General features: G+C 34.0%; 1 protein-coding gene across 1 annotated transcript in view; it reads right to left on the bottom strand.

The window, feature by feature from the left end:
- LOC129217111 (zinc finger MYND domain-containing protein 10-like) overlaps positions 1–21,792 on the bottom strand; it is a 59,860-nt gene that overhangs the window by 14,669 nt on the left and 23,399 nt on the right. Inside the window, exons 7-8 of the mRNA XM_054851362.1 lie at positions 21,051–21,140; positions 15,299–15,424 (exon numbers count right to left, since the gene is read on the bottom strand). Coding sequence (XP_054707337.1) covers positions 15,299–15,424; positions 21,051–21,140 — 216 coding nt within the window. The remainder of the gene's footprint in view (positions 1–15,298; positions 15,425–21,050; positions 21,141–21,792) is intronic.

The following is a 21,792-nucleotide window of genomic DNA, read 5'->3' as shown; positions in this document are numbered from 1 at the left end:
GCTCGAGTTGAGTTGCTCGCTCGCAGGAATCAGTGACTTCACTTCACTACAAGTCCAACCAAATTAATGAATGCGTTAGAATATTTTCGTGATATATTATAAGCGATTTCGTGATATCTTAATATATAAAAATCAATGTCCTGAGATAACATATATATATATATATATATATATACTAGCAAAAATACCCGGCGTTGCCTGGGTCAGTAATAATTATTAGAAAAAATCGTTACTTGCTTTTGTTTTCTGCTTTAAGTGAAAGAATTTAAAACACTTATTTTTGGCGTGATTAAAAATCGAGTTTCTTCCTTACCCATAAAACTAAAATAGCAATAAGTATAAAGAACAAAGTAGTATTGATTTAGAAACGAAAGCACTATATTTAAGCATATACAAATTTAAAAAACATGAAATTAATCTTCTCATGTTTAAAAAGATTAATCTGTTGATACTTTTTTTTAACATAGAGTCTAAAACCTTCTCTGTATGGCTAATGAAGTACGAAGTGATTAAAAAAAAGTAGCTGCGCTCGTAATCCCCTTATACTTGCTTTAGTTATTTCGGGAAATTTCAATCATTGTGGCTCTTGGTGCGATTTTACCGAATTTGCGAAAGTCGTTTCGGGGTACCTTCGATGATGCTCCCCCATTCTTTCCATACTTTGTAAAACGATATGATATTAATTTTCGTTACAGAGATATCGCCCCAGATGCTGAGATATTTTTGGTCACCATAAAATGGCGCTAAACAGTTTCATCCGAAATGTTACCAAAATAAGTAATAAAATTTGGTGATCCGTTTGAAATTGTGCAAAAAGGAAAATTAATGGAAGTTTTTGTGCTGTTTATGGATTTGCCTAATTTAGTTGCTGGATTATTTAACACGGTAAAAAAGGTCTTTTGAAAATTCTTTGATTGGCGATATTTTGTTTACATGGTGAAAGCTGAGAAACATTATGACGTAGTCTTCGGCTTCAAAAACAGCAACGTTGAAAAAACTGCCAAATGCATCAGCTACGGAAATCTTTCTGCAAAAATTTTGGCGATCTGCTGGTTGTTTGGATAATGAGTAAGTGTTCAATCAGCATAAATAATAATAAAAACCATTAATTTCATTAAAGTTCCGTTTAAATGGAAAATTATCAGCCAAATCATGTATTATTTGCCAATTTTGTGCAAAAATCTTACTTCAAGATTTGACTTGAGAAAAGCCTTGAACAATCACGAAAAGCAAAGAAAGTCAACAATACAACAATTGTCGCTATCGACAGGGAGTTGAGATGATACACTAAATACTGTATTGAGTTGAGGAAAGCCTTCGAACATGGATCTAAAAAGCTCATAACTCGTTTTTTATTCTACTTAGAAATTTCAAACAGGTGCCATCTTCAGCAGAAAAATCAGAGCTTTCGATGGACATATAATGTAAATATATGCAAGTATTTTTTCATCCCAATATTAGAGAATTTATAAAAAATTGTGTTTTATTACCCCCCTAAGGGGGTTTTGCCCCCCATAACGGGACGAAAACTACCCTATGTGTTATTCTGATGCATAAGCTATATTATTGTAAAGTTTCATCAAAATCCGTTCAGTAGTTTTTGCGTGAAAGAGTAACAAACATCCATCCATACATCCATACATCCATACAGACAAACTTTCGCATATATAATATTAGTAAGATTTTTGCAAACACAGGCCATCCACATTTTATTGATATACCTATGTTTAAGCAAGAACTTCTTTGTATACAACATTTTTAGTTTTTTTTTCTGGTGCTAAAATTATTAAGCTGCTTGATGAACTGACTTTGGAGAAAGCTACATAACATTGGCCATGTGAAAAAAGTCTTCTCTTAAATTGGTCCCTGCTACTTTTAATGTCTGTCCTTGTGATTTATTAATGGTTATTGCAAAGCAAACTTTAACAGGAAACTGCACTCTTCTAAATTCAAAAGGATAGTTCGCCTGTGATGATGTTCTTAAAAAAACTTCGTTTCTAGTTTTGAAGAAATGAAAGCAATAGACAGAAACATTATGATTTGACTTGAGAAAAGCCTCGAAGAACCATGTGAGAAACAAAAACAATATCAAATTTATAGTTCGCTATCGACCAAAAGTTGAGATGAAGTACTGAATAATGATTTGAATGGAGGAAAGCCTTCGAAAATAAGGGATTTGAATTCAATAACAGGTTTTAATTTCGCAGAAATTAAGAGGTTTTAATTAATTTCTCCCGAACTAATTGAGATTTCGAAAAATCCTTTCTTAGTGGTTACTTTCGTAATCATGCGGACATGCCTGCCAAATTTCAAGTCTGAAGCTTCAGCGGTTTCGGCTGTGCGTTGATTCAAGCGTTGATATATATCGCGCGTTGATATATATATATATATATCAACGCACAGCCGAAACCGCTGAAGCTTCAGACTTGAAATTTGGCAGGTATGTCCGCATGATTACGAAAGTAACCACTAAGAAAGGATTTTTCGAAATCTCAATTAGTTCAGGAGAAATTAATTAAAACCTCTTAATTTCTGCGAAATTAAAACCTGTCATTGAATTCAAATCCCTTATTTTTGAAGGCTTTCCTCCATTCAAATCATTATTCAGTACTTCATCTCAACTTTTGGTCGATAGCGAACTATAAATTTGATATTGTTTTTGTTTCTCACGTGGTTCTTCGAGGCTTTTCTCAAGTCAAATCATAATGTTTCTGTCTTTTGCTTTTATTTTTTAACCGACTTCAAAAAGGAGGCGGTTATCAATTCATACCGTATGTATGTTTTTTTTTTGTTTGTCCACTCATAGCGTCTCACCTAGTGAACCGATTTTGATGATTCTTTTTTTAATGGATAGGGGATGGCTCAACTTAGGTCCCATTACTTTGTTTGACCATATTTGTTCTTTAGAAAAAAAGTTATGGGCAAAACACAGGAAAATTTCCCTATTAAAAGATTAAAATGATATTGTAGCGAAGTTCGCACTTTTTATCCGTGGATAACGGTGGCTCAGTGGTAGAATTCTCGCCTCCCACACGGGCGACCCGGGTTCAAATCCCGACTAGTACAAAGTGAATTTTACTTAAATTTCGTTTCTACTGTTTCCCGTATTTTCTCGAATGTTCTATTAATTTCTGTATCTTTCCAAGTCTGGAAAGTTCCAGCACTTTCTCAAGTTGTATATAAGGAGATGTAATGTTCATTCGTGGTTCTGAATAAAGATCTCGAGTTGAGACTAACGAGTATTTGCTTCATTTGGCTTTCACATTGTCTTCGCTATCTTCATCTACGCGACAATATGAAACTCATTGTTATAAAAGTTTGGTGTAAAAAAACAGTAGGTAACATTAATAGTAATTGTAATGATAATTTTGAATAAAGGCTTTTCTAAAGCAATACAGTGATATAGAGTCGAACTTCTTACTAGGTAACTTCTTACTTTTACTGAAATATCTGCATTTACACTAAAAAGAACGAAATAAAAAAATTTTGAAAAAAAAAAAAAAAAAAAAAAAAATAGAACCGACTTCAAAATTGCTCTAAAAAGTGAAAAGTAATTTTATTCTTTAAACATCATCGATAATGCTTTTAAACATAATTTTTGAAGTTGGCGCAAAAACAAAACGTAAAATCTAGTGTAACCATGCTTCGTTCATATTTTTTTTCAGAAAAGCATCCAAAGTTACGAACGAAACATTTATATCGCTATTCAAATATGCTGTCATCAATGCATAATGTATGTGATAGTGAAGAAACTGGTCCTGGTTAAATTTATAGTTGTATTTGAGTTATGGCTGTGAATGATTTTATCTATCGTTTTTGCACCAACTTCAAAAATTATGTTTAAAAGCATTATCGATGGTATTTAAAGAATAAAATTATTTTTCACTTTTTAGAGCAATTTTGAAGTCGGTTCTATTTTTTTTTTCAAAATTTTTTTATTTCAAAACTAGAAACGAAGTTTTTAAGAACATCATCACAGGCGGACTATCTTTTTGAATTTAGAAGAGTGCAGTTTCCTGTTAAAGTTTGCTTTGCAATAACCATTGATAAGTCACAAGGACAGACATTAAAAGTAGCAGGGACCGATTTAAGAGAAGACTTTTTTTTCACACGGCCAATGTTATGTAGCTTGCTCCAAAGTCAGTTCATCAAGCAGCTTAACAATTTTAGCACCAGAAAAAAAAAAACTAAAAATGTTGTACACAAAGAAGTTCTTGCTTAAACATAGGTATATCAATAAAATGTGGATGGCCTGTGTTTGCAAAGATAATCAATACTTTAAAAGGATCGTTAATAACAGTTAAAGATCGGTTAAGGACAAAGGCATATATGTAAGGAGTCCAGGGGCCCCGTGATCCTCCCCAAATTAGAAAAAGTTATAGGTAATAAGTAATTATTATAGGGGATTTTCGAAACTAGGTGTACCAAGCACTGTTAACCCCTGCTAATTCCATTACCCGGGCAATGCCGGGTACGGGAATGCTAGTATTATATGAAACTACGGATATGAATAACTGATAATCTTAATAGAAAAGTGACACTTCAATATTTATTAGTTTGGAAATATTTATTTACCATAAATGTATACGTTGCGTACTTCAAAAATGATTGGAATATTAGTACAGAAATCCGTCTTTTGCGGATATTTTTCGTTAGGCGTAAATAACTTATTATTATACATTTTTATTTAGGTTGAGGGTTCGGCTTTGTATTGGAAGTGATGCTGCAATTCTAGTACGCTCTTCTGAGGTTAAAAATTTGGTCTTGAAAAGGGACAGACAAATCAGACACCGAATCCATTAATAATTAAGACGCAAAATTCAATCTTTACCGAGACCTAAAAACTAAATCAGAGAAAACTTTGTGATTTCTAATTTTTATCTGTTGCCATCTCATATTTATTACCAAACTTAAACTGTTTGTAATTAATTTTAGCAAGGTTTTTGAAATCCGTGCGCAAGCGCAGTTGAAATGGCAAATTTGTGATAACCGGAGTTTAACGTCGAGTGAGCAACTGAGCTACAGAAGCAACATATATAGTCAGCCAGAGTCATTTGCATGTGAAATGCGCATTTCCCGATGTTAGAACGGTGGCCAATCAAATGGATAAGGAATTTAGTCATTTCATGACGTAAGGCACGCACGTGTCTAAGATCGAGAAATACGTTATATACATTGAAATTAACATTTGTGACTTTGCAAGATAAAAGAAAATGGGGATTTAATTAATGCCAAATATATCAAAACTAGCAAAAATACCCGGCGTTGCCTGGGTCAGTAATAATTATTAGAAAAAATCGTTACTTGCTTTTGTTTTCTGTTTTAAGTAAAAGAATTTAAAACACATCTTTTTGACGTGATTAAAAATCGAGTTTCTTCCTTACCCATAAAACTAAAATAGCAATAAGTATAAAGAACAAAGTAGTATTGATTTAGAAACGAAAGCACTATATTTAAGCATATACAAATTTTAAAAACATGAAATTAATCTTCTCATGTTTAAAAAGATTAATCTGTTGATACTTTTTTTTTAACATAGAGTCTAAAACCTTCTCTGTATGGCTAATGAAGTACGAAGTGATTAAAAAAAAGTAGCTGCGCTCGTAATCCCCTTATACTTGCTTTAGTTATTTCGGGAAATTTCAATCATTGTGGCTCTTGGTGCGATTTTACCGAATTTGCGAAAGTCGTTTCGGGGTACCTTCGATGATGTTCCCCCATTCTTTCCTTACTTTGTAAAACGATATGATATTAATTTTCGTTACAGAGATATCGCCCCAGATGCTGAGATATTTTTGGTCACCATAAAATGGCGCTAAACAGTTTCATCCGAAATGTTACCAAAATAAGAAATAAAATTTGGTGATTGTTTGAAATTGTGCAAAAAGGAAAATTAATGGAAGTTTTTGTGCTGTTTATGGATTTGCCTAATTTAGTTGCTGGATTATTTAACACGGTAAAAAAAGTCTTTTGAAAATTCTTTGATTGGCGATATTTTGTTTACATGGTGAAAGCTGAGAAACATTATGACGTAGTCTTCGGCTTCAAAAACAGCAACGTTGAAAAAACTGCCAAATGCATCAGCTACGGAAATCTTTCTGCAAAAATTTTGGCGATCTGCTGGTTGTTTGGATAATGAGTAAGTGTTCAATCAGCATAAATAATAATAAAAACCATTAATTACATTAAAGTTCCGTTTAAATGGAAAATCATCAGCCAAATCATGTATTATTTGCCAATCTTGTGCAAAAATCTTACTTCAAGATTTGACTTGAGAAAAGCCTTGAACAATCACGAAAATCATAGAAAGTCAACAATACAACAATTGTCGCTATCGACAGGGAGTTGAGATGATACACTAAATACTGTATTGAGTTGAGGAAAGCCTTCGAACATGGATCTAAAAAGCACATAACTCGTTTTTTATTCTACTTAGAAATTTCGAACAGGTGCCATCTTCAGCAGAAAAATCAGAGCTTTCGATGTAAATATGTGCAAGTTTTTTTTCATCCCAATATTAGAGAATTTATACAAAAATTGTGTTTTATTGCCCCCCCCTAAGGGGGTTTTGCCCCCCATAACGGGAAGAAAACTACCCTATGTGTTATTCTGATGCATAAGCTATATTATTGTAAAGTTTCATCAAAATCCGTTCAGTAGTTTTTGCGTGAAAGAGTAACAAACATCCATACATCCATACAGACAAACTTTCGCATATATAATATTAGTAAGATAAACCTGAATTATTGATAATATTATTTGGAATTCCCAATACTGTCTTGGAGAGTATAGGAAGTGACCATCTCCCACAGGCGTCGGAACGGGGGGAACTGAGGGAGCTTGAGCTTCCCCTGGAATATTTCAGACCGGCTTAGCTCCCCCGGAAAATTCTTGCACTGCTGCTTTTTGCCGTACATTGTTTACCTCAAACCTGATTTCAAAAATGTGATCTGCCTTTTTTTTGGGAATTTCGGAATTTCTACCCAATGAGCAACAAAAGCAGTGAGCAGACGGAGTGGTCAGTGCACTTGAATTCACCTTCACCTTTTTTTTCACTGTTTAAACACTCTTGATTGCCGAAATGCGGGAAAGTGGACTCCACTCCACGGCCTGCGAAAATCAGTACCAGTCAGAAGCGTAGCATAACCAAACATTTTTTTTTTTTTTGGGGGGGGGGGAGGCACCAGAACCATCACCAAGAAGGGTTTTGCTACCCCCCCCCCGCCCAGTTTTTCAGAAATGGCGTCACCAATTTCATATTAGTAATGAAAAAAAAAGCAGAAAGGAAACCTTAACGATTTTAAGAACATGTCATAGAAATGATAAGTGAACAAATAGAATAAAAGTGTCGAAAAGAGTTTTTTCGGCAAAATTTGAAAGCAAATGCAATCTCTGAATATTATTTAGGAACATCCAAGCAAGGTTAAGCATTTTGATTTACCTCTGAGGAGCGCTGAAACGAACGTTTCGAACATTTTTTAACGAAACGAAAGTATTCAGTGTTGAGTACAAATCTATGACAAACGTCAGTCAAGTAAAAAGTGAAAACGTATATAAACAGAACTTCATAGGGGCTGCCGGCATTTTTAAATTTCTTTTTTTCTTTTTCTTTTCTTTTCTTTTTTTTTATTTTTTTTTGTAAAAATATCATCATGAAAATAGTGATTAAGTAGAGAAAAATATATGTGCCACCAAAATACATTTTAATTATAGAAAAGTTGAAACAGAGTAAGGCGAGATTTAAAAATGTCATGACTAGTCACACCACTGCTAGTGTGCTAGTTCTAAGTGTTTAAATACAAAAGGCGAAATTAAACGAAAATTTTATTGCGATGTTCTGGCGACATGACATCTAAAACAAAAGAAAGTGTAAAAACTAAGATAATTCTGAACTACCAAAAAATTCAATTTTTTTTTTTTAATGACGGGGGCCGCAAACGCTTGTATTTCAAACAAATAAAAATATAAGGCTAGAAATTGAAAATTTCATTATGGAAAAACCAAACCACTCAAATAATTTTGGAAATGAATAGCATCTGCGAGCGAAGACACATTGGCTTGGTTGGATAAAGCAGCGTGCTAATGCGGGAAAGGGTGGGAGTTCAAATCTGGGCCGAAAAATATCGTTTTAATGGGTTTTTGTTTTTCAGCAGAATTTTAATCCAAGTTTCCACTAATATGCAAAATTCTAAGCTGTATATCTGTTGTTGTTGAAATCAGGAAACAAAACATTGATTTTAAGACTGTAAATCGAAGTTTGACTTTGCAGAAGGATAAATTTCAATTTATTTTGCTTCTTTACTACGCATTGCTTTGGTCTATAGCATCTCGAGGTTGCATTGAAATCAGGAAATTCTTCCTTTGAACTCGAATGCTTCGCGTGGGTCAACTAGTCATCTAAAATTGCGTTTCTGGAATTTCACTATCGGAAAATTGCTGAAGACGGATCCCGAACCTCTCCTCCCAGTAACATAGCCAACTATCATCTAAAACTGCGTTTTGACAACTAACTTCGAAAATTTTATTAATGAGCTTCAGCCCCTCCACCTCCGCCAATATAATTTAAAATAATCTTAAATTTCGTTTAAGGTCTTACCTTTCAAATAATTACTGGGGTAAAGCACCCGAAAACTCACCCCTAACATCATTAAAAGTCAAATAAAATTGTTTTTGGAGCTCCAATTTGGAAAAATTTCCAGTCTTCATAACGATATCAAAGATGGCACACAGCTGCGTTTCTTAGATTGTTCATTTTCGACAAATTTCTGGGAGGGGGGCCCGGATTTCTTCTCTAATTAACATCTCCGAATAATGTCTAAAACTGCGTTTTCAGAACAACAATTTTGAAAAATTTCCAGGAAGAACCCTAAAATACCAACCTCCTTAACGTAATCAGAGAAAAAATATAAAATTTTTCTAGTTTCAATTTCGAAAAATGCCGAGGAAAACGCTCCAAGTGCCACTTTTCCACCCTAGCATTAACAAAGATCATCTAGAATACATTTTTAAGACCACACAAATTAGAAAAAACATCCTATTTTTGATTTTTGGGCTAATTTCTTTATAATTCTGGAACAAAAGATTAAGTGTCTAGCAAGTTGGGGGTGATGAGTCAGTTTGGCATTTAAATATGAATAGCATGTGTGCTCCAGACATAACTAAAAAAGATTGCTAAGGTTGTTTGTACTTGTTCAAATAATTTCAACTTTCCAAAAACTTATCCCATTTTAAGTTATCTGACCCCTCAGATTATACTTTACGAAGTTACAATTATTCTTGTTTTTTTGCTTTCTAAATTACGGTTTTTTCGTCACTTACAGATATATTTTCATGACAAAATTGTTACTTTTCATCTACTATTGCAGAAAAAAACCCCAACAATATTATTATATTAATATTTTATAGTTTCTATCAAAGACTTTTACAAAAACTTATCTGAACAATATAATATACAACGAACACTTCATTTTAACACATTTTCAACGTTCTATTTCTCCGCCCTCCTGTTTCATCCATTCGCCTTTTTCTAGTTCTCAGAAAATAAGAAATTCTTCTAAATGCTACGCTGTCGAAGCCTCCCTTTTCCTCCAAAATTATTACAGAACACCTCAAATTTTGTTTTCAAGGCTCCGATTTCCTGAAAATTACCGGAAGAGAGTCCCTGGATATCTTGCCATCCAACAACATGGGAGATTATGTAATGTTCCGTTTTTGGGACTTCAATTTAAAAAAAAATTGCTGAGCCCCTAACGCCAACAAATATGATCCACAGTCGCGTGTTTTAGCGATTACAATTTCGAAAAAATTAACGAGAAGGAACCTCTGAACCTTTTCTGATAACACCATTGAAAAACGCTCTCTAGTAGGACTTCAAGTTTAAAAGTTTCCAAACCCTAGTACAGTCTTTTCCTCTGACATCATTAAAGGTTGTCTACAATTACGTTTAAGACTTCAAAATCGAAATATTGGGCGGGAGATGTAAATCGATTTGAAAAATCGATCGAGGACAATCCTTCGAGTTATATTTTCACTAAAGTCAACAAATATGGTATACAATCGCGTTTTTAAGACATTAATTTCGAAAAATTTTCAGAGAAGGTATTCAAAACTTTTCTCCCCTTAACATTACCAAAGATCGCCTAAAAATTCGTTTTTAGAACAAGAATTCTGAAAAATTTCCGGGGGAGGATCCCCGAAACTCCTCTATTTCTACGTGCTCATCATCGAGTACTAACTGACCTTCTTTCAAAACTAGAAGTTTTATCACCTCATTCTCTCCACAAACAATTGATACAAGAAAAAAAAAGAGATGGAAGCTTCGAAGCTAATTTCATATGTAGAAAAAAAATTAAAGCCCCCCCCCCCCACTAATTATTTTAAGGGGCCACTGCTTCTGCCCTTTACATACCAGATACTTCTCATAATGTGTCCCAGCTCCCCCTACTTCTACAAAGTTCCTACGCCTCTGCCATCTCCCTGCCCTGATTGAAATTAACAGTAAATCATTTGTTACTACTAGCTTACAAAAACACTGGAACTTTAAAAAGGCAGACTGGGACTCTTTTGCTAATTTGATTGACAATGAACTAAAGTCAAAGCCCCTGTGTAACAATGTCGATAGTGATTGGATCGCTTTGAAAAAAGTAATCGCTAAATCTTCTTGGAGATCTATCCCCAGGGGAAAAATTAAGAACTTTAGGCGCTACTTCACTCACGATTGTGCTATATTACAGCCACTGTTGGAAAAAAGAAAACAGCTACAGAACGATTTAGTCAATTCCAACAATAGTTTGACCAGAACTGATCTAAATAAAGTAAATGCAGAGATTAAGTGTGCTTATGCTCCTTATTAAGAGATAAAAATGGAACGACTTATGCACAGAACTTGATTCAAGATCACCCGTCACAAAACTGTGGAAACTAGTAAAAAACATTAGTAAAGAACATCCACAGGTTGAGAAATGCAATACTATAAGGGATAAAGATGGACACATTGCTCAGGATGATAAACATGCGACCAATCTGCTAGACTCTCATTATCAACAGATGAGTATCTTGAAGTTTTCAAATGAAGAAAAGACGGTAAGGAAAAGGGCTAGCAAAATCGTACATGGTTGTCGCTCTTCTCAACTCGAAAATTCAATCTTTAAGAAAGAATTTCTTTTACATGAATTAGAGATGGCGCTTGGAGATCTTGAAGCGGATAAATCGCCTGGACCTGATGGAATTAACGGCCAGATGTTAATCCACCTGGGAAATGAGGGGAAACGAAGACTTTTGGATATCATGAATGAATCTTGGAGTCGGGGGCGGCTCCCCTGAGATTAGAAAAGGGCAATTATTATCCCTATTAGAAAATCTAATAAAGAAGCCTCTTCACCTGAAAGTTATAGGCCCATTTCCTTGACATGTATTACCTGCAAAGTAATGGAAAAAATGATTTTAAAGAGTCTAAATTTTTATCTGAATACTCACGACCTTCTTCCGAAGGAACAATATGGTTTTAGAGCAGGACATAGCACCTCAGATCAAGTGCTTTATCTCTGTCAAAAGATTAGAGATGCTTATAATAAAACCCCCACTAATCATACTTTGGCTGCCTTCCTGGACCTGACTAAGGCCTTTGACAGGGTATGGAAGCCAAGGCTCATAACTAAACTCTTTGAGTCCTTTGGAATCCATGGGAGGGCCTTGGCCTGGATTTACGACTTTTTGAGAAACAGATTCATCCTGGTAAAGTTCAACTACACTTTGTCGGAGAGCTTTGGGCTTTCTCAGGGTGTTCCTCAGGGATCTGTTCTGAGCCCAACCCTATTCTCATTATTTATAGCTGGATTTGAGAGGGAGGTTTCGAAAAGATGCGAAGTGGGGTTGTTCGCAGACGATTTAGTGCTATGGGACTCTGGCCCTGACTTCAATAAATTGGAACGTTGCATCAACTCTACACTCAATGAAGTGTGGTTTCGCAGAGGGTCACAAATTGTGTTTTAACCCTTCCAAATCTACAGTTAGTTTCTTTACAACAAATAGGAGACTTTTTAACTATCAGCCAAAAATCTATATGAATGCTCATCCGCTTGCGGTGGAAAAGCACACTAAATACTTGGGCCTTGTTCTGGACAGCGAAGTTATTTGCAATAGACATATCGATCATTTAATACAAAAAAGCAAAAAACGCTTAATGATCTTAAAATATGTTTCAGGGCGCGACTGGGGTGCCGACTCGAAAGCTCTCAGAACTACTTACATGGCCCTAATAAGGCCTATTCTAGAATACGGTTATCCAGTCTACAGTTGTGCCTCAAACACCAACTTACAAAAGCTTGAAAGTGTACAGCTTAGTGCGGCTCGTATTATTACAGGACTTCGTAATAGTTGCTCAAATGAGATAGTACTATATGAGGCCAATCTGCAACCTCTCAGCCTTAGGAGAAAAACTAATTTGGTGAAATATTTCTCAAAGCTCACCAGTTATGGGACCCAGAATCGAACGTCTGAGTTCTTGTTGCGGTGGACCAACAATAAAAGATTAAAGAAAAATAGCTCTTTAAGCTTGGCTGACTCAGACAACTTGATCCCAAAAAATGTAATTCAGCATCGTTTGAAACAGAGCATTAATCCCTCAATTGGTTTAAACAGAGTCTACTTCCACACGGATCTTCCTTCCCAGGGTGAACAAGAAATCAGATGCACCGGCTTATTTGAAACAATTGGCTTTAGAAGTGATAAAACAATATCTATTATAATGTATACGGTTGGTAGTAAGGATGAAACGTAACTGCTCTGGTAGTTGGGGTTTATATTTTATTCCAAGGGTGTGCAACAAAAATTAAGCAGAAGAAATCCAGACTGTTGCTCAGTTTTTAGAAGCGAGCTTATTGCTATCGATGCAGGGCTCGGTTCAATTTTGTCTTCTCCCGGCTCTTCAGCCGTTTGGATTCTGTCAGATAGCCGAAGTTTCATCCAGTACCTCTCTAATTGGCATAAAGGGTGGTGATGGTACTGGTGTTTCTATTATTATCAAACTGGAGCATATTTCTTCTTTTCGAGAGGTGCATTTTCAGTGGAGTCCATCTCACGTTGATGTACACGGTAACGAGATGGTCGATATCTTGGCTAAAAAAAGGGACTGGTGAGCCATTATATACACCTGACTCCTTGACTTACTTGGAGCTATTTTCTAAGGCTAAAAGAGATGCAAAGTCCTCCTGGACTGTCCCTCCTACCCATAATTGGTACCAGGCGAAGTGCCCGGGAGGTGCATTATCTCTCAAGTGTGGTAGGTGAGATCAGACGATCATCACTAGTCTCATTAGTGGACACGTAAAATCATTGACTTATTGCAGTGGAAAAAAGACTTTTCCAACCTGTGTGAAGTGTGCCGACCATCAGGCCACCCCCAAACATATACTGAATTGTCTGGGACTTTCAAGATTGGATCTTTTGGCGGATCCAATGTTGGTGTTGGATTTTTTGAGAGTGACGAATTTTATAGACCTGGTTTAGCGCTGCTAAACACCGGAGATTTGCAACAACAACAACATAAATCATATATTTATTTCATTTCATTCTTTTTAATGCGAACCAAGCTTGTAAAAATAGAGCATTGGCCCAATACTCTGGTTTTATGCAAAAAAATAAGTGAAAAAATTGTAAAACAAACCCATAGGAAAAAAAGATTGGTTTTGATGATATTTTTAATATTTAAGGAGGAATACCTCCATGAGTCTCCCAACTTGCTTCAAATGCTCATGAATTTGAACTTTGCACCTCTCCAGCCCCTCAGAGGAGTGCTAACGACTAATATAATGCTCCTTTCTCCTCCAAATAAAAGTAATGGCTATTGAACTATCGAAAACTAAACAAAATGGGGGGGGGGGGGCATTTCCAAAACGTGAGACGTGTAGGGGGGAAAAACGGTGGTCATGTTTGGGGAATCGGTGCTTGTGTTTACGTTTATAAGAATAAAACGGTACGAAACATAAACTAGTGGAGTAGACAAACTGTTGTTTTAAAAAAATAGTATAAATTCCAGAGATTTCCTTGAACATATTAACACACAAAAATCCGATATATATATATATATATATATATATGCGCCATAGAAAAAATAGAGCACTCCTTTGAAGGGAAAAGAAATTAGTTATCCAGAAAATCTATGTACAAATTTCTAATTTTGATCGACAAAGCACTGCAGTGAGGAAAGGTTGTTTTCTTAACACTGAAACTGCACGAACGAAGAAACAACATTTACAGAATTTATTTTCTTTCGGAAACAAAATTATGCGTAAGACTTGGCGATAAATTGGTTGCCAAGAATTGGAACATTTGGCTTCAAAATCTTTGTCTCCAAAGAGATGAAAAAACTTCTTGAAAGTTATTTCTTTAACTCTTTCTCAACGATTACTGCAGGAATGTCAAGCAAAAATGAACTGCATTATAATTTTAAGGAAAATTCTGGGTATAATTTGATAAAATTCCAGTTGAATAACATTTTTTTTTTCACTTTTAAAAATGTTAATACTATACATTTTTATGTGCCTTTATTTAATGAATGAAAAATACTGGGTGATTCAAAAAGAATGGTGGAGTTTCATAAGGCTGCGAATTTGGGAATATTAGACCTACAGTTCTCTGGTGAAGCTTGAATGAAAGAGCACGTTGTGAATTTTTAATTGGCTATTGCTAGATGTCCCTACGTGTTACTATATGTGTCCCACTTGTGATTTATTATTAATTAAGAAAAATTGGTCATCAAGGGAGACGCGATTTGGAACTTTATGATTGCCCCCCCCCCCCACCATTGTTCACCAGATATAACCCCATGTGATTTTTTCCTGTGAGGATGTGTAAAGGTTACTGTATTTATACGCCCCTCACCTGATAATCTTGACGAATTGAAAAATTGAATCGCTGCAGCAATTGCTTCGGTGACTGCTTACATGCTTCAACGTCACGTCTATGACATGATTCAGCACAGTGTGCGATATTGTTCTGGCATCAAGAAAAGGACCCATAGAACAGCTTGAGAAGGCTTTAAGTACATTCAATATTTCATTTTTGCACCATGTTTACTGTTGGAAATTTAGGCGTTTGGAACTCCATCATTCTTTTTGAACCAAACCTGTACATAAATATCATTCTATACCCCAATTTATAAACTATTTTTTTCGCGATACCCTAAAGTAGTACAAGTTTCAGCTTGCTCAGAAGCACAAATAAAAAAGTTCTTACACAAACAAAAGACATTTAATTCACTATTGTTTTTAAAAATTAGTGAATTAATTTTAAAAATTACCTGTTCAATTATGAGATCAGATTTCGGGGTTGGCGCATCAAAAATGTTGAGATGTTCCAAGAAACGTACTAATTCGTTTAGAATAGGCATTTGGTCTGTGACAAATCCACTTAGCTTTGATCTCAACTGTGAAAAGTAATCGAGAAGTATTTAACATTACTATCTAGTATTTAAGATTTAAAAACGACGAAAAAGTGTAGGTATGTAAACAAATTAAAGAACACAAATAAACATAAACAGAAATAAGTTGCTTCTTCGCCAATAGGTGGGGAGCAGCATACTCTAAGCGTAGCCTTACCATTGAGAAGGAATACTAATGAAGGGAGCCATAGCAAATGTCTCAGTGAAATAAGCTTGGGATCCAATGTTTTCCCAGGTCAGGTGACTTTTTTGGCTGGGAAGTTGTCGCGATTTTGGCACGCAATCGCTCTTTTGGCATTAAATATTTTTCAGACAACGCGACGGCGCTTAATTTGAAGTCGGGGCTACAAATCAGAGCAACTCTGGCTCCAAATCCTTTACCGCATAATAATAAATAAATAAAATAAATAACGGATACAAATACAGGCCTATCATTCAAATTCCCTCTCCCCAGTTCTTTCCGGATTTTAAAATATAATGTAATTGCATTTTTCGTGTATTTTGTTGTTTATTCCCTAAAACGACGGGCATGTACAAATAGTTTAAAGTGTTCTGTTATTGACTGAAAATTTATGGATTTATATGTATTGTAATCAATGTTTTGAAATGATTTCATACGCAGGCATACTAGTAGTTAAATTGGAAGCATAAAAAATAGCAAATCTTTATTCTTGTGCATCTGGTGTTCACAGGAGCTTGGCGAGAAGATACTCGCCAACAAAGCAAACGTACACAAAATTACTAAAGAGCCGTTAAAGTAATTAGTAGTTAAGTAAAAAAGTGTTTTTATGGAACTAAAATGTTATTTGCATTCAAGATATACAATGTTTTATAACTTTTATAGGTAAAATAAGTACAAAAATTTAAAAATGATAGGCAACTGTGGAATATGTACTCGTTGAATGCATATAAATGTTATTTTTTCTTTATTTAGAAGTAAAAAACATTCGTACATGCTAGGGAAAAGTTACTAGACCTCCTGGTGTGGCTTTTTCCTCACAGTTTTACAATGCTAGAATACTGCACTATTACTATAAATCTAATTTTTCCCTTCTACAGTTAAAGGTTGTTATCATGAATATCTTCAGCTAATGAAAACTTCTTAAGCGGTTACGGTCAACTCGAAATTGCTCCCCAGGTCACATGGTACTGTTGCAGTATCGGGATAGTAGGGTTGCACTCTCTCCATCTATTCCTTCTCAATGAGCCTCACAGGTGTCGGAACGCGTCGCGAGTCACCAAGGTAAACCAGGTAATATCATTTCTTGATACATTATAAAGCAAATGTTGTTGTAAATGCAGAACTAATGTTTATCAAGTTATAAAGCAACTGTTGTTGTAAATACAGAACTAATGTTCTTTAAAACAATTCAGAATACATATTGTTTATTATATTGTTCTGAATATTTTAATTCGCATTCTGAATTGTTATCTGGTTTACTAGGTTTATTTGTGTTCTTTAATTTGTTTATTTTATCTACATTTTTTCGTTACTTGAAAAATCTTATATATATATATATATATATATATAATATATATAATATATATATATATATATATATATAGTCGAACTTCCGTATATCGAACTTCCATATATCGAAATTTTCTATGTATCGAAATCCCAGCAAATTTCTATGTCCATTACATATAAAAAATGTTTCTATACATCGAAAAAAAATCTCTATATATCGAATTGTTTTTCGAGACATTCGTAGATTTTTTTTTCTACTTCAGACTGTTTGTCACATGAAAAATGAAGGTTAGGGGAGAAAATTATGTTATGACAAAACAATGCTACATATTATACATAATATACACTAGTAATATGCATATACATTGCATTAAAATAATTATTTACAAAAACTCAGCTGGGGAAAATAGTTGTTTCTAAATTTGTGGCATTTTCTATGCTACAGCTAATGTTAAATAAAAGGGGCATTGAGCACCCTCTTAAACTTTGAGTAAGAAGTTAAAAACTTTTACAGCATAATACTATTAGTAAGTTTAAAAGAAATAAGGGGTTGTCCTGGACTCTAGCTGAAAAATTTTTTTTTTTTGAGTCACCTTAGAATATACCCTCAGAAATTTCATGGGAACATGACTAATTATGGTTGGTGAACATTAGCTTTAATTTTAATGTGAGATTTTTATGATAAACTAAGTTCATTTCTATATATCGAAATTTAAAAATAAATTATATATATATATATAGATATATATATATATATATATATATATATATATATATATATATATATATATATATATATATATATATATATATATATATATATATTATATATATAGATATATATATATATATATATATATATATATATATATATATATATAATAGTTGGATCTGTATTTAACAAACCTCTAATTTGTTAACTTCTATATATTACGAATTTTTTCTAGGAAGTAGGAATATTTTAGCAATTTCTTTGTAAAAAAAAAAAGCGTTTTTTGTCAAGCGAACTTTTTGTTGCAAGTTAAATTTGCACTCGAATTTCCCGAACATTTCCTTTCTTATTTTCTTATAATATTATTGACTAGCTGCATGGCACGGTGTTGCACGGTCTATCTCAAAAATATACGTATATTCGGCGTTTCAAATATTTTATGTTATGATATAAATTTTCCCGTTTCATAACATTTTTTATTGCTGCTCCGCTCCTATTAGTTTATAGCATGATGTTATATACACTGTTATAACCAGAGGTTCCAGACGATGTGAATATATTCCCCCTAAGGTGAAAGCATGGAGCCCAAGGATGCCATACTAGCCAGGAAGTAGAGCAGGGGTGCGAAAACAGCAGACAATCGAGGGACAGGGGTGCCAAAACAGCAAGCAATCGCAAAAATGACTTGCTGGCGCATGCGCTTCCGGCATACATTCACCATTCAACCACTTCAAAATGGCGGACGAATGATAGGTTGCATCTATGCGTGGCTTCTATGTCTTTCACATTGAATGAAGTACACTATTGGATTAAATCTCAACTTTTCTTGGATAATTCTTTAAAATAACAAGTAAGTACAGCTTTTGATCACTTTGTAGCTTTTAGGGCTTTCAAACATAGTTAAAAGTACGTTTAATGCTTTTCAGTTACCGTTAGTCCGTTACGATACCGTAGTACCGTTAGTGTCGTGAAATTTCCATCGTTCAAAGCGCTGCTAAATATATATATCATTATTTTCTTGAGTACTCGGTAAGCAACATTTAGGTAATCACCAAAATAATAACCGCAATTAGATTTTCAATAATCAACAAGTGAGAACCTGAATAAAAATGATTCTTGTGCTTCGTAGATTACTACACAACAGCGAACGCAAAAAATAAAAAAGAAATCTCTCTCCGTCTAGCTTTTTCTTTTGCTTTTTCGTCAAGTGTTTGAATCATTTCCTGTTAGCGGTTAATATTTCGATAGCGTTAGGAATTTCTTTAAGTTTTTAAACTGTCGAAAAATTTCATGCGCATTTTATTTTATTGTTATTTTGATTGAAATTTTGAACGTTTGAGAAACGAATTTGTTTTTTCCGTAACTTTAATATCCCAGAATATTTTTGACTCTTCATGTAAATAATTCATAAGTACCTCTACACTTTACTTTCTGTGCGGTTATTTCTCACAAATGATCATTAACTTAACTATGATTATTCAAATAATTACTCGTCTTTTAATTTAAATATATTTGTGACAACTGTTTGATACCAAATAAAGTCTGTAGATATTTATTGCTTTATTCATTTTTAATTATTGCTTTGTAAAAAAAAAAAAAAAAAAACTCATCAGTTCGCAGAATTTTTTCACAAGTTTTTTACCGCCCCGGGAGTTAATATAATTATTATTATTTATTTTATTTATTTTTAAGAAAAGGATAAAAATTTCACAAGTTCGCAATGTTTTTCATTTGCTTTTACCGACCCGTGGGCCAAAAGAGGTTGAGAAACACTGATGAAGAGAACGATCAGATGAATTAAAGCAATAAGCACTTCTTAACTATTTTGAAAACACTGAAATATGATCAAATGCTGTAATTACAAGTTTTAATCATTTCCAGTACTAAATTCATGCAATGTGAAAAGTTTGCAAAACGTAGACTATCATGAATCAAAACAAAACTATTAAAAAAAAAAAAAAAAAAAAGAAACACACAACTGTATTCAAAAGAGCACACAATACGGGGGAGGGGGGAGGAGGATTTACAGTAAGGGTGCCATTTCTCTCTCCGGAGGTTCATTCTTTTCACCCCGGCTGCCTATTTTTTAAAAGGTGCCTGTTTTTCACCCTAGTTAGAGGTGCAATTTCGGCTCCGTATTAGGTGCCGCTGGTGAACAAGCGTTTCACCCCTGAAAGGTGCCGAATGCAACCTGTAGTTTTCACAGTGTAGCCTATAACTTTCCTGAATAAATGGACCATCAACATAATTTTTTTTTTTTTCAATTCGAACCTTTAGTTCCTGAGATTAGTGTGTTCAAACAAGCAAATTCTTAAGTTTTACATTATTTGTTAATTAACTCATTAATAAGAAAAATAAGACAATGTAATGAGTTTTTTTTACTACTCATTTCTAGTATTGTTTAGGATTTTCTCTGAAACTCAGGCAGTACTTAGCTCGATTTTTAGGAACTTCGAGATCTGCCTCATTTGTGACTCGAACCTACGCGCACTGGATCACGAAGCATATCGATTCAGGTCGAGCCACCTACTAGGCATTCCAAGCATTTTATATTATGATATAAATTTTCCGTTTTCATAACATTTTTTATTGCTGCTCCACTCCTATTAGTCATTAAATGATGTTATATAGTCTATAGCCTTCCTCAATCAATGGATTATTCAATACAAAGAATTTTTCAATTCAAACCAGTAGTTCTTGAGATTATAACGTTCAAACAAACAAACTCTACAGCTTCATATTATTAGTATAAATATGGATAGTCCATGGAATACGACTGGCTTTTACTGCAGAATTGAAAAAAAATACTCGAATTTACTGTAATAAGGCTTTAAATTAAAATGTGACTGATTGTTCTGAAATTGATTTTCGTTATATATAAAACTGTACTTTTTTTTTTGCAAAACCCTCCTTAATCAAGCAAGAATGTATATATATATATATTTTTTTTTTCACTTTTAATAGCACTAATTAATGAAAGGATATTCAATATTTTCAGAGCCGTGTTCAAAAGCTCTAAAGTTGTAGATTAAATCTATATTTTTCGAGCACAGTCATGGGCGAAACTTTTCATAATTGAAGAAGCTATTCCCTTTAAAAAGAAAAAAAAAAAACATAAGGATTTCTATCTGTTCTTGCCTTATAAATTTGTTTTTCTATCCTACCTGTGGGTGCAAAAGCAATCGTTTACTGTTATATTTAAATCTGCTTAAAAAAGCACAATAACAGAAAAGAACGAACATGCAAGGATCAAGGAGGGGAGTCATGTGTAATATCAAATCAAAGTGTCTAATAAAATTTCAACAACAAAAAATTTGAGAGATATGAGTTCATCCTTTAAGTTACACTGTGAAGTGAACAGTGTGGTTATAAAATAATATTAGTTAGCAATGATACATTTAGTTTTTATTTCAGTGAAGCATACTAACCCTCAATAGTTGATCCTTTCGGAAATCAGTAACTTCATACTTCTTCTGACATTCAGGATGCATCAAAAATTGTATTAGAGCCATCCATATCTGCAAAGAATATATTTAATGTAAAAAGAAATTTCACTCTTTTGTACTTTTCAAATGATTAATGTGTTGTTAGTTGCTATTAAATGTGTGAGGGGAAAAACACTAAAAAAAATTTTAAAGATAGAAAACGAAAAGAACTTTTCGTTCCATACGACTCATGAATGATTCTATCGAGGTTGCCCTTCCCCTAAAAAATATTTAAGCAAGGGGTTCCCAAAAGATTTCTAGTCATGGCAACCTTTGAACAAGTCAATTTCCCCCTCGGCACCCTAATCATTTATCTCTAGTATAAAGGGTGTGTTCACAAAGTTTGAAGAGTGGTCTGAGAACACAAAATATATTAATCATTTTTGTACAGCGAACTAAAACTCTTCGAAATATGACCCTTGATTACGCACCTCTGCCAGCGTTTTTTCCATTGTTCCCAAGCTTCTTAAAAGTTTGCACCAAAGGAATCTCATCAAAGGTATCTGGACCGCTGAAAAAATGTCAAATTGCATTTTTCTAAGCTCAACATGGCACGCAACAGCCCCGATCTCGTTCCCAGCTACTTTTCTTTATTGGAGTGATTTTACCCAATTTCAGCTGTTCAGGTAAGCTTTGTCAAGGTCTCTCAATAGCCTTGATCTTTTTTTTTTTTTTTTTTTACCGT

The sequence above is a fragment of the Uloborus diversus genome, chromosome 2, assembly GCF_026930045.1.
Source record: "Uloborus diversus isolate 005 chromosome 2, Udiv.v.3.1, whole genome shotgun sequence".
In the NCBI taxonomy this organism is placed as follows: domain Eukaryota; kingdom Metazoa; phylum Arthropoda; class Arachnida; order Araneae; family Uloboridae; genus Uloborus; species Uloborus diversus.
Note: the sequence above shows the minus strand (reverse complement) of the source record. Positions and strands in the feature narration are given on the sequence as shown.